Source organism: Scatophagus argus, chromosome 21 (genome assembly GCF_020382885.2).
Source record: "Scatophagus argus isolate fScaArg1 chromosome 21, fScaArg1.pri, whole genome shotgun sequence".
Taxonomy (NCBI): domain Eukaryota; kingdom Metazoa; phylum Chordata; class Actinopteri; family Scatophagidae; genus Scatophagus; species Scatophagus argus.
The window spans coordinates 9,359,869-9,373,902 of NC_058513.1; the positions used below are offsets into that span (position 1 = coordinate 9,359,869).

The 14,034-nt window shown below is 41.0% G+C and overlaps 3 protein-coding genes across 3 annotated transcripts; 2 read left to right on the plus strand and 1 right to left on the minus strand.

The window, feature by feature from the left end:
- Positions 1-515: 515 nt before the first annotated feature.
- LOC124052663 (putative protein MSS51 homolog, mitochondrial) lies at positions 516-3,864 on the plus strand. Its single transcript, XM_046377171.1, has 6 exons — positions 516-707; positions 1,167-1,316; positions 1,429-1,553; positions 1,682-2,245; positions 2,374-2,467; positions 3,164-3,864. Exons 1-6 carry the CDS (start codon positions 691-693, stop codon positions 3,360-3,362), a joined length of 1,149 nt encoding a protein of 382 aa, XP_046233127.1. The 5' UTR covers positions 516-690; the 3' UTR covers positions 3,363-3,864.
- Positions 3,865-4,053: 189 nt separating this feature from the next.
- LOC124052664 (myeloid-associated differentiation marker-like protein 2) lies at positions 4,054-5,670 on the minus strand. Its single transcript, XM_046377172.1, has one exon. The coding sequence runs from the start codon at positions 5,480-5,482 to the stop codon at positions 4,586-4,588; it is 897 nt and encodes a 298-aa protein (XP_046233128.1). The 5' UTR covers positions 5,483-5,670; the 3' UTR covers positions 4,054-4,585.
- Positions 5,671-6,612: 942 nt separating this feature from the next.
- cog7 (component of oligomeric golgi complex 7) lies at positions 6,613-13,570 on the plus strand. Its single transcript, XM_046377721.1, has 17 exons — positions 6,613-7,107; positions 7,604-7,752; positions 7,956-8,072; positions 8,305-8,473; positions 8,663-8,745; positions 8,886-9,008; positions 9,207-9,405; positions 9,495-9,622; positions 9,772-9,926; positions 10,078-10,194; positions 10,306-10,371; positions 10,521-10,707; positions 10,857-10,997; positions 11,149-11,232; positions 11,484-11,598; positions 12,492-12,635; positions 12,727-13,570. The coding sequence occupies exons 1-17, from the start codon at positions 6,942-6,944 to the stop codon at positions 12,891-12,893; spliced, it is 2,310 nt and encodes a 769-aa protein (XP_046233677.1). The 5' UTR covers positions 6,613-6,941; the 3' UTR covers positions 12,894-13,570.
- The last annotated feature ends 464 nt before the right edge of the window (positions 13,571-14,034 follow it).

The following is a 14,034-nucleotide window of genomic DNA, read 5'->3' on the forward strand; positions in this document are numbered from 1 at the left end:
TTAGAGTAGCCAGTTAACCTAATGTGCATGTTTTTGGTATTGTGGGAGGAAGCCGGAGAACCCGGAGAAAACCCACGCAGGCACAGGGAGAACATGCAAACTCCACATAGAAGGGCCCAGACCGGGATTCGAACCTGGAACCCTCTTGCTATGAGGTGACAGTGCTAACCACTGCACCACCGTGCTGCCCAATTAATTAAATAATTAGGGTTAATCAATTAAAATGAATCAAAGTTTTGTTTTGTGCTACGTTCTTTGCACTGAAAACTATGTACAGGTGTGAATGTAGTTTTTATTTCATGGTGCCCCGATATGCTCCATAGACAAAACGTGAACTTCCAGTGGAGAAACGTGATGACGTGTCACAAAGGCTGCCCAACATGATGGAAAATGAGTTGTCATCTACTTCCATTTATTTCACAAAAACACATCAGCACTGCGTGATGGTGCACCTTTTAATTTTTCTTGTTTTTCTTTCTGGCCCCTTCCCTCAGGCAGCTTGAGTCTGTCACTGTGTAGCCCACTTTGTGGCTCCGGTGAAGTCAGGAATGGTCTGGAGCTTTCTAGAGAGGGGACAGCACAGGTGCGAGGCTATATGTGGCACCGACGGCCCCCAGTGGGCCGCTCACACACGGCTAACCACAGCAGCTGCAGAGGAAGGAACTGCGCCTGAGTGAGAATCTTTTACAAATGACGGAAACTGAGAGGTAGGTTTTGACCTAATTATGTACACTTCTTTCCCTACAAGCTTTAATTTTGGAGAACATGTGTAAGTATTACCCCCTACGACACTGTTGAAAATTGATTAAAGTGCAGGAACTGAACCATGTGGTGGTCGTTAGAAATGACAGCTCGGTATTTAAATGGCATTTTTTCAGATGTTAGTCTGTTTTGAGATTTTTCCTCCCTTCTTCACCGGTAGCTTTCTGTCCGAGTTGTCACGTTAAGCTTCAGACCCCCCCCATACTGTAGCAAAAGTTCCCGTCTAAGAATAGAAGTAAAGGCCTCAGCACTCTAGTTATCTTTTAGTACTGCACATGTTTTCTATAGTTTGTAGCTTGTAGGGTGTATCACTTAACTATTCTTAACGAGTCACTGCTCAATAGATGCATGTGTTTTCTGTCTTTTCAAAGACTGTTACATTCTTCTTTAATTTCTCTCTCCAGCACTGGTCTGGAGACCAAGGGTAAACCCCTGGCCTTCCGGTCTCAGAAAGAGATGTTCGAGAAGATGGAGGAATCTTTCAAAATCTGTGCATATTGTGAGAAGCGGCCAAATCAGCTACCAGACCCACAGAGCCTAAAGCGCTGTGCTCGGTAAGAAAAGCAAAACCCACAACATCTTCTGAAGGCCTGTGTAGCCAATACATTACTTCATGAAGGTTAGTGATTTACCAGGCACAGATCTCCCATTCTTATGTTTGCACAGATGCCTAAATGTTTACTACTGCTGTAAAGATTGTCAGAAGGATGACTGGCCCAAACACAAGAAGTTCTGCTCACAACTGCGTCTGGCTGCCATTGACAGAGTTGTAGAATGGCTTCTGTTCAAAGGTAAAACATATTTGACAGTGGGAAAAGCAGCCCGGTGAACTAATCTATGAATATGCAAGGATGTATAATTACCAAACCTCAAGTACTGTCTCTACTTTTGCTAAGCTAATTTGTTTTCCTATCATCAGGAGATCTTCCATTCCCCACAGAAAAATGGTCAAAGCCCCAGTCAGAGGTTAAAGGCTGGGATGACTGGCTTGCAATGCAGGGAGATCTCACATCTCGTCTTGAACTCATTTTAAACGGAGCCAACATGAAAGACTTGTGGGCTAAGGCTGGCAGACCTCAGCCTGACAGCGAGGACCTGAAGCAGTCACTGTGGAGGGTTTGCAGTGAGTTCTTCTCTAGGCCGCTAACCATAGCCTGGGGGATAAGGCTGTTTGGCCTTAACCCTTATTCCAAACCTCTTACCATTCACCTGGTGGGAGCAGGCAATAGTGAGACTCTGGCTGCCAGACTGACTGACTACGATGAGCTGAACAACATGTTCCCTGGGCATCAGGGTATTGAGATAGTCATGGTGGGACCAGAGGTGGTGGACGGGCCCATCATGAGGCCTCCTCTTAGGGCGTTTGGACCCAAGCAGAGGGTCTATATTAGCGCTTACAAGGGCCTCTACCATCAGTTCTGGGAGGATGTGGTGGAGAAGGAGGACGCAGCCAAGCCTGACTTGGTGGTTGGATTTCATCCTGGTGAGAACATGTTTCCCATTACACAAAAGTAGAAGACTTTTACACTGAGATGAGCAGTTAGCTGAACAAGGAGGAGGTTATCGTCCAAATTAAACTTGTTTTTTTCCCCTCCATTTGTCTGTATCAAGGATTTGATGCCAGTCAGGGCCTGGATGAAGGATGGCTTCCTACACTTTTGCTCCTCAGGGATTATGAGATTCCTTCTCTCTTCACTGCTCTCAGGTGAGTGCTATAGAATAGTAGCAGACATATACACATAGCCATACAATACAACCAAATTGCAGTGGTTGATAAGTTCTGTGCTTCAGTTCAATTTTATTTTCATTATTTTAAGTTATGTTATTATACTATATTTATTTCACAACTTTAGTTACTAGTGATGTTTCAGATTAGAGTTAGATTAGAGATTAGATTAGAGTTTTTGTAACCAGTATTAATATCTTGCAAATATGTTAATTAATCGACAATTATGATCCAAAAATATAGTATAGGAATAATATAATAATGGATTTTTTTATAGTAGGCCATATCACATCTTTGATTACACATTATTCCACAGTAATCTGATTATAAATGAGCTAAAAGCTTCCAAATAATGTATTTGGTAAACTTCTTACTTTTGGATTTGTGACGTAAAGTAACTTGATTTGGTTTAAAGTGTGGTGCTGTGCTACTGATTCATTTTAAATTCAGACTCCAATGCATTACATCAGCCCACCAGCCCTTCATTTAACCTTAATTCATCATGTTGATGAACATTATTTGCATTACCGTACTAAATGTCTGTCAGGTATGCAAATATACCAGTTGTCAACTGAGTCCACATTTTATCTTCTCACTGCTTTCTTATCGTTCACCTGAATTCGTGACATGTGACATGTATTGTGGCTGCTGATGCTTCTTGTCCTCGATCCCCAGTGAGACGGAAATGACCTACTCCCTGCAGATCCTGTTGGAGTTGGAGATGGACATGAGGGGAAGTGGAGCCAACCCCTTCACATCACTGAAACCAGAAGTGGTTGGTCCCAGCAAGCCTCCTGTCTACTGTAACTCCCACTACTTCTGTTTTCAGGGTCTACTGGAGACTGTGGAGTTTGAGGAACCAGAGGAGGCCTAAAGGAGCTGATAATTTATTTATTTTTAGAATCTGAGCCATTGTTTTTGAAAGCTTGTGTTTTCTTTTTATGAAATAATGTAATAATATTTTTTTTTAAATGGTTGGTGTGCATTGTCATATATATATATATATACAGTATATATATGTAAAAGTTCTTTGGTAAGAGTTCTGAATGTTTGCCATGACTTTTGCATTAACTATCTCACTTTCATGCAACGTAACTATCAGAGTTGTGAAATTTGAATTTACTGTCTCTCAAGTATTGTTAGGAGAGAGGCAATAAAACTTTGTATAAATAGTCAAATGTTAAATAAATGAAATAGTTTGCATTGTCCACTCTGGTTCCACCACAGCTTTTGCTCTGTACATTTTACAAACCTAATTTCAAATCACACAACATACATGTCTAGTCAGAAATACCCCAAAATAGAAAGGCATGTTCTCTGTTGATATGTTGATAACTGTTAACAAGATTCCAAAACAAAATATTTAATCATGTATTGATTTAATATTACTTTTATTACATAAAGATAAAAAAACTGCCTCAAGATTTTGGCCAACGTGCAGTAAATAAAAATTGTTGCTGTTTATTATTATTCTTCTTCACAATTATGAACACAAGCAGCATCATACTCAGCCTAATTGAGAATAAAACTGAAAATCTTTTTCATGCAATGAAATGCAACACATCTTAGGTCTATTCACTGGCAGAAATATGCAGTTCATATTTCAATTATACATATAATTATAATTATACATCATCCAGTAAACTTAGCAACGACTCATTAATCAACTTGGCAGTACAATACATGGCAGATTAATATTGGAATTCTTGGATTAAAAAAAAATCTATATAGAAGTAGAAAATATGAGAGAATAAAACTGGAAAACTTTTCCTCTCTTCTCAGCATCATTATGACTGATATTTGACCTTTTTGCCACTTGTGTGTTCCGTCTGATCTTGACAGGCATCAGGTTTTCCAAATGACCAGTTACCTTGTGCTCAGGCACCGAAGGAAGACGTAAACATGTAAGTTCAGCAGCATTAAAAGCATTATTATAACTAGAAACCCTCTAATTAATAAGGAAAGTTAACTTATGCACACATTTTTGTAATGCTATGGGAAGACATGTTAAGCATTAAGCCTACAGTTCACTAATTTGCATGTGTCAAAAAAGACTTGAAGTACAAGTGCATTTTAATTCTGGAGGTTCTATAAAATTCATGTGCTTTTAAAACCGCAGATACCAAGTAGGGTAAAAATTAGATCCACTGTGAAAAGAATGAGATTCACGTAGGTAAAAAAGGCAACCATGAACTGTATGGCCCAGATACAGAAGCTGGGAGGACATTCACTGGGACGTGGGTTGTTTCTGAACATAAAAATGGGCCACATGATAGCAGCAAATATATACAGCACAACAGAGATCACCAGAAATATAAACACAAACCTGTCCAGGTTAAAGGGCAAACACTTCTTCAGTTTCTTGAGGATGTTTGTGGCTATGATTATGGGGAGGATTGGGAAAGGAATAGCGTATGCTATAACACATAATATCAGAACTGGTCTGTCTCTGTAACCCGTCAGTGATATAAAAATCATGCAGCTCACAAAGGCCTCCAAAACCTTCCAGAATCCAGGCATAGCAGCGAGGTAGCTCCCTTTCTTCTTGTCCAGGAATTTGTCCTTTACCACTTCAAGTGTGTAGACGAGGCCACACAAGAAAGCAAATATAGTCACTATCCAGCCATACAGGCATTTCAGGCAGGCGTAGAAGTTGGCATAGGTGATAGCAACAGATACGGTCATGAGCGTTGATGACATGGCCATCCCTGTGGCGAAGTCTCCCCAGTCCATGCAAAACATATTGAGTATGATATCGAGCTTTAACATCTCAATGATGGTGATGATGAGGGTCATGATGGGACAGAAGGCCCAGGTGAACATAGCATAGTTCCAGTAAGTATGGCTGCTTCCTCCTCTGAAGGCAGCCAGGACAAATGTGACCAGAGACAGAATGATCTGAGCCATGTGCAGCCCACCTCGGCCAGATAACAGCGTGGAAGGAGTAAACACTGCCTTTGACACGGTGTCTTTAACATCGTCAATTATCCCCATCTTCAAATCAGCCGAAGAGCAGCTGAAACACCTTCGTTTTGTATGTCTTCCTCCTCTTAGCTCAGGTGCAGAGGTGTTTGATGTGTGATTTCTGCTCCTCTACTGCCGTTCAGCTCCACTTCACAGGTAATACTTGACTGCCTTTCTGCTTTGCATAGTACACATGAATGGCTGTGTATAGTGATAAATGTCTGCCATGTATAGCCAAAAATGAGATCCCTAGTTATGCTCAGGATGCTTTGTGCCGATTGTTCTGTGCTATCAAATATATATCACAAATGATGTTGGTTAACAGTACTGACAGATGACTTTCTGTTTGTGCTGAATAGTATTATTAACAGCTCAAACGTATCACATTTCCTTCTTCTTGTTAGGGAGTCCAGACACACTCCAGACACACTCCAGACACACTTCACAGTTAAGCTGTTTTTCCCTCCAGATCATCCTTAGCATGTCGCACAATGTACAAATTATAATAAAACACATCTACATTTGGTGTTATTTTCTTGTTGCCCCAATTTTAAAGTGATAAACAAACTAGCTGTAGGCACATTAGGATTTACTCATCTATGCTGTTTTATTGTTTCCACATCGGTAAACATTTTGTGATCATAATGCATAAAACCACAGAAACCACTTTGGTGCAGTCAAGGTGGACGGGGGCAAGCATCAAATAGTAAGTTGACCAAGGATTTTTAAAACTTCACTAATAAAGTTTAAACAGATATGAACAAGGAATCTTATTTCATCATGAACAAATACAGCTATAAATGAAATTACGTTGAAGCATCAATTAAATTGTGCAATAATATGCTTATGCTTCTCTAAACATACTTGGAATATAATATACCTTATTCTCTCCGCAAATGATATTAAAAAAACTTTCACAATAAACCCCAATGTTAATTAATACACCCCATAGAAAAAACAAACAATTGCACGGATCAATTTATCTGTGACACTGAACGAAACTAGCCGCAAAAACATGTTTTGCCTCTTTTTCTGCGCCAGGTTTTATAAATCTTATTGAAAATACACACGCAAATTGTGTAATTTGTTGATACGACGTGCTTCGTTCTGTTGACAAGATTTTATTCCACAGGTCACGTTATTTCACCGAGGCTTGTTTCTGGGGAAGGTAAATAGGAGGCACAAAGAGGAAGTTGTTGTCAAGCGTCAGTAGCACTGCGAGCATCAGAAATATGTCTTTAAGTTTCTCCGTTAGAGCCACGGACATTTAAAAATAAGTCTGGAGGAAGCCGTCGCCTTGTTGGAACTATATTTAGTTGTAATGATCATTTCATTTTCCTGGGCTATTTATTTTATATTCGTGTCGAAGCCATTGTTTGGGAAAAATTAGCTAACGTTAGCAATGGGTCGATGACACAGTCCGCACAGCAGCAGAAAAGTTTTACTGAACAGCACCCTTCTTGCATTGGTGAAGGAGTGAAGAGGCTAAATGGATTTCTCCAAATTCCTGGACGATGATTTCGATGTTAAAGACTGGGTGAACGGCGCCTTTAAGGTGGTGCAGAAGGACGCGCCGGGGAAGGCGGACGCGCACGCAGCCACACTGGTGATGAAACTGCAGCTGTTCATCCAGGAAGTGAACAATGCCATTGAGGGTGAGTGTTTTAAGTAAACGAATGACAGTATGAACAGTTTGTGGTAAGTCTTCGTTAGGCTGAACAGAATGCCCATGTTTTCTCTTGCTGTCACTCAGTTGCCATTTTATTCTTTCCCCTATTAGGGAGAGTTGTATCAGTGAAGGTAATGCAGTGCAGTTCCACAGCAACACAAACACCATAAAGTTGAATCAACCACTCTCAAATACACTTAATTATGACCCTCTTAAAAGCAGGTTTTATTCAGTTGCTGTTGTAGTAAACTGCATTAGTTCATAGATTGACATTGAAATTGAATCATTGAAATCATCAGAAAATTGATAACCCCTTTGGCAGCAAGATAGTTAGATTGTTTTTCTTTTGCATTTGTTAAAACGCACGCCAAAGACAACTGAGTAACCGCTGCTGGCACCAACTAAAATAAAATGTTATGAAATTTATGCTTTTCTTGCGATGTCCTTCATTAACTGTAAGACTGCTGTATGTCTGTGTGTAGAGAGCAGTAATCAAGCACTCCAAAATATGCCCAGAGTGCTGCGAGACGTGGAGGCTTTGAAACAGGAGGCATCCTTCCTTAAGGAGCAAATGGTTCTGGTCAAAGAGGACATCAAGAAGTTTGAGCAAGACACTGTGCAGTCTATGCAGGTGTGCATATGTTCAGTCACTATGTAATTACTAAAGAAATAACGTACTTGTAGTATATTCATGGTTCACGAGTAATATGAACATCTACAATGACCTCATATTTGCTAACCTCATATTATGATATTAAAATAGGGTCTTGATAAAGCACTATACAAGTCCAAGACTGACAATGGCATAAAGGATGTTGTGTTCCTGTTCACCAGGTCTTAGTAGAAATAGATCAAGTGAAGGGCCGCATGCAGCTGGCAGCGGAGGCCCTGCAGGAGGCAGATAAATGGAGCACGCTGAGCGCAGACATTGAAGAGACCTTCAAAACACAGGTATAAATGAAAGAAAGAAGCACATAGGACTTCACTTGTTAAGCTCTGTCTGGCTTGCTGCTTAGTGATCATGACTCGTCTTGGCCCATGTGGATATACTTGTTCACTGAAATGAAGCTTTCTGTATAGAAAATTTAGTTAAATGTTTGAGAAATAATACCATAGGAGCAGTGTCGTGTGTAATATCTGATATTACTTTCTGGATTTTGGATATGTTCTCTTCCTTTTCTAGGATCTTGCAGTAATTTCTTCCAAGCTGACCAGCATGCAGAACAGCCTGGCCATGCTGGTGGACACTCCAGACTACTCTGAAAAGTGTGTCCATCTGGAGGCTCTGAAAAACAGACTGGAGGCCCTGGCCAGCCCACAAATAGTAGCAACCTTTAACTCCATGTCTATAGGTGAGTCACTTGTTATTTATGTAGCGCAAAATCACAAATCACAAATTGTCTCAAGAGGCTTTACGATCTGTACAACTTGGAACACCCTCAGTCCCTAGACCCTGTCCCAGGACAGACATACAGACATGACTTGTTTGTTATCACTCAAGACTCAGAAGATTTATGTTCATGTGTTCTTTTTCTCTGCAGATCAAGCCAAGCTGTTTGTTAAAGTCTTTACAGAGATAGACAGAATGCCACAGCTCCTTGCCTACTACTACAAATGTCACAAGGTAGATGCTCCAGGCCTCATCCTGATCTTATTAATTCATCAATAAAGAAGCAATCACAAAATCCTACTCTTGTATGTGTTACCTGTTATTTGTAGGTATCCTCTAATTTCCAAATGTGGATGAATTTCTGTTTTCTCCAGGGCCAGTTGGTGAGCATATGGCAGGATCTCTCTCAGAGTGAGCTCAGTCTGAATCAGCAGCTATCTGAATTCTACGACACCTTGCTCTCCTCGTGGCATTCTCAACTGCAGTGGAGCAGCCAGGTGAGACGCACTGCACTACAAAGACCAGTTCGCAGAAAGCTAACACACGCTTTTAAATGGTTGGATAGCAATGAGTCAGGAAAAGTAGAATACCAAAGCATGGGTTATAAGTTTATTGCAAACTTTTTTTATATAGCAATAAAGAAAGCCTATATTGTCAGTACAAATGTTTGTTTATTTGTCCGCACATCCTAACAGGTGTTCAAGAACCCATATGAGGTGGTGACAGTGTTGCTGATCCAAACTCTGGGGGCCATGGTCCCATCCATCCCTGTGTGCCTGAGCACAGCCTTGGAGCGAGCAGCCCAGGAGCAGCTTCTCGACACCCTACTGGAACTCTATCACACCACGTCCACCTTCGGACACAGCCTGGAGGCCGCCATGCTGCCACACCTGGGTCTGTGCATAGGCAAGACATGACGGCAGGTGCTGCAGGTGCAAGCACAGTTGGGTCCTTATGTTCTGTCCTTTGTTTTTTTTCTCCAGGTGAGAGTAATTTGCTGAAGTTGAATGAGCTGGTCTGCGCTCTGTATGACCCCTACAAACCTTATCAACTACAGTATGGAGATCTGGAGGAAGCTCACCTCCTTATCCAGATCAGCGCTGTACCTTTGGTTAGACACTGTGCACACATGCATAAACACACCTATAGGATAATGTATGCCACAAAGACGTTTTCTGATTTACTTCTTGTTTTCACTTCCTTTCCCTGTCTTTGTGCTGCCTCTTGTTTTGCACAATCCATGTTCTCTCCTCTCTTTAGGAACACGGGGAGGTAATCGATTGTGTGGAAGAGATGAGCCACTCTGTTGGCAAGTTGTTCAGCTTGGCCAGCGCTGCTGTGGACCGCTGTGTCAAGCTGACGGATGGACTGGCTGTGTGTGGCCTCCTCAAAGCCCTCAAAGCGCTCTTCACCAAGTAAGGATCCCTTATTGTCACAGTCATAAGCCACATATGATGTATTAACATCCTTGCCTCATTCACAGAACTAATTTGCCTAATTTTCAGTATGTGTGAATCTTAAATGAATCCACTTACTTAGCTAGCTTTATCATTGTGCTTGTTCTAGATATGTATCGGACTTCTCCACAACTCTGCAGTCAATCAGGAAGAAGTGTAAACTGGAGGATACTCCAAGTTCATCTGTTTTCCAAGAGGACTGGACAGCCTTCCAGAACTCAGTCAGGTTAATGTTTTATTTTATTTTCCTAACATTCAGAACTGGATTTAGAGATTATTTAATCGATTAATTTAGAGCTCATTTAATGCTGAACAGTTTTGTGTTCCCTTTTTGCAGGATTATTGCCACTTGTGGAGAATTACTTAGACAATGTGGGGCCTTTGAGCAGCAGCTGTCAAACAAGTGAGATAAACATTTATACTCTATTTCACAGTGTTGATTTCTTTTGCCCCAAACCATTTATCTCTTTGAAACTGCACACTACACTATACACATTGTCAGATTTTAAGGAATTGTAAGCATTATCTCAATACAACTAATCCTTCCCATAGGATCCTGGGCACGGCAGGTAAGTACTTGTCAGAGTCGTACAGCCCACGCAGCCTGGCAGGCATCCAGGAGGCCAGCTCCACAGAGAGGAAGAGCACCGCCAAGAACCCCTGGCAGGAATACAACTATCTTCAGAGGGGAAACATGGCTGAATACAACAGCCTGATGGAGGTCCTCTACTCTCTAAAGGTATGGAGCATGAAATGGTCATGGAATGAGGACAGACTTTGACATGTGAAGTTAGTTGGCGGTTGCTGTTATGCTGTTGCGTGTTATCATGTGGTTTATCGAGGACTTTCTGCAGATGTTTTCATGTGTTTGTTTCCCCTGTCTTGCAGGAGAAGGGCACAGGTAACTCCAGTCTGTTAGCAGAACCCAGATCTGCTCTGACCAGACTCAACCAGCAGGCCAACCAGCTGGCCTTTGACTCCGTCTTCCTACAGATCAAACACCAGCTCTGCCTCGTCTCCAAGATGGAGGTGATTAAGTATCAAGTTCTACGTGAATGGATTTGAAATACTGATTGACAGCTTTTGAGTGCAATGCTGAGAGCTATTGGATTGCGTGCGTGTGTATTTGAGTGCTGGACGTGCTGCATTTATCTTAATCTCACACTGTTTGATCGTTCAGAGACACGAGGCACCTGGTTTTGGAGAGAGCTACACAGAGGACCTGCCTACGTTCAGTCTTTCGCCGCAGGAATACATTACAAATGTTAGTCCGGTTTGACTTGAATAAATGTAATTTGATTAAAATTGAATTCAAATGAAAACCCCTAAATCATTATTGATATTAACATGAGCTGTCCAGATTAATATAAAAAACCAACAGGACTTGCCTCATAAGATGAAGTCAAACTAGTGGTCTTTTTGGACATATTCCCAGCTAACACAAGTGCGGTACTTATTATGTTACAGCTCCCAGACAGTGCATTTATCAAATTAGACATCTGTCTTTTTTTCCAGATAGGGCAGTACCTGATGTCTCTGCCTCTCCACTTGGAGCCATTTGTAACTCAGGAGGACCCAGCACTAGAGATGGCTCTACATGCTGGGAAGCTGCCTTTCCCTCCAGAGCAAGGTCTCTGACCATCAGCACTGGTTCTTCACAATCTCAAGCTACACATGAATTTTATTTTCTCTGTCTCTCTTTCAGCTTGCTTTCTTTCCACTAACCCTTCACTTTCTCATTTGTTTGTATCCATTGAATTTGCTTTGTTCCTTAATCTTCAAAGTGAGAAAGAGACACATGACACATGCAATGTGCTGTCATGTAATTAAATGATACCTTCATCTTATAAATGAGTATATATGATAAAATTTAACTTTGCAAAATCCACGTAATTCCCCAATTTGTATTTTCTGTAATCATACCAAAGAGGAGGATTTACGTTTATCTGTACAGCTGTGAAAAAGTGATGTGCGGTCTGTTCAGAATTGCAAATTAAAAGCACTGCCATATTTGAAGAAAAAAGGCCAAAGGTAAAATCAGCCCTCTTGAACTGATTTGAAATTTGACACCCAAAAACACACCCCTGGCCAATGTCCCTTCATAGACTTGCAGTTTATTTGATAGGAGGGCTGACTTAGTTGGTCTGAAATCTGTGCATATTCATTATTAAAGCATTAAAACAGAAAGGAAAGATAATGCAAGTTTGATGTAGAAATAAATTGGCTTTTGTGTAGGACAAATAATTGCTGAAGCAGAACAATATATCCAGAGATACAGAGCACATTATTGTATTTTGCAAGACAACTCATCTGTCATGGAAGCCAAAAGCTGAGAGGTCAACTTGTTATTAGCAAAATGTGTCATTTTACACCCAATTTTGGCCTTCATCCTTCATCTCCAGCTGGCTCTTTTTCCCTGACACTTCATAACCACTTGTCCTGTCCTCACACCACTAACTCTATTTCTCTTTACACCTTGTGAACGATACACTTTTTGAAACATCACTTGCCTTTTTGTCACAGGCGACGACCTTCCCGAGTTGGACAACACGGCAGACTACTGGCTGGGCTCCATCGCTCGTGCGACCATGCAAACCTACTGTGATGCCATCTTGCTCATTCCCCAACTGAGCGCCAATTCCACTAAGCAGCTGGCCACAGATATCGGTACAGCAACCAGCAATTCCTTATGATGGCTATGCAAAACAACAATTTATTCTTGTTGTGTTGTGTCGAATCTCCTCTTTCTGCTCCACAGACTATCTGAGCAATGTGATGGACGCTCTGGGCCTGCAGCCCTCCCGCACCCTGCAGCACATCGTCACCCTGTTGAGGACCAAACCAGAAGACTACAGACAGACCGCCAAACTGCTGCCTCGGCGACTTGCCTCCACCATTGCTGCACTCAGGGGCATCGACTACTGACATCAAGGAACAGAGGAAGATAGACTCTGTAGGTATAGTGGCTCTCAGGGTGTAAACTGGAGACTCGTAGAGATGTTTGAGCCACTCCCAGGTTGAAGAAGAATGGGATTTCAATAGAAGCTGGTTTACATGTTGGAGCCAATCGAGTCTCAAAGTTGAGGCTGCAGCATTTTAGGATTGTAGTCCTGTCCGAATGGGATTTATGGGAATGTTAAGAGATTGAAATCGGGGTGGTTCAGATGTTTTTTATACTGATTAATATTGAGTGTGTCTCAGTTTTTGTGATGCCTTTAAGACAGACCAAAAGGTGAAAGTGTCTTGACTACACATCTCTAATTTCTCCACCTTTAAGCTTCTGAAGCATTGAAAAAAAATAACAAAATGTACATCACAGGATGTGTTAGAGCGTTTGAAATCTATGCACCCGATATATCTGTCATTAATTATTTGTCATACTAATATAACTCATCTATGATATTAAATTATATTGCAGGGATATTTCTGGTGTAAGCTGCATTGTTTTTTTGTTAACTGAGCTTCACATTCAGCAGCTGGTGTAAAGGTGAAGGTGTTGTAATGCGGGCTGGACAGATAATGGATATTCAAAACATTTTCCCATACTTTTCACTGCAGTATTGTGAAAATCTGTACATAAAACACCGACATCAACACTGAAACAGCATACTGTGTTACTTTACTTGAAACAATTTTTTATTCTATTCAGTCTAGTTTAATAAACACTTGTCCTTTTGTTCTAAATCCTTCTCTCATAATCCCACTTTGGTTGAACCCTCTGTGTGTCCGATGCCTTTAAAGAGCTACTTTTTCTCCCTTTTTGTTCTTTACTCATGTTGAATGCATTTGCACCCTTAAGTCGTGAAAATTGCCTTGTCTGTCACAGCCAACTGTCGTGGGAATATACACAGAAATAGAAGATTTTACACACAAGTAAGACTCCTGAGAAGGTTTTGGTAAAATGCTTCAAATTTTACTTGAATTATTAGACTCATTGTGAAATTGTGTGACAAGATTTATGAAAAGTAGTCTGCAAATGCAAGTGTTTTTTTTTTAAGGAAAAATGATTAACATTACCTCATTTCAAATGTGAATATTTTTTGCTTTTCATCGTCTTTGTGTTATT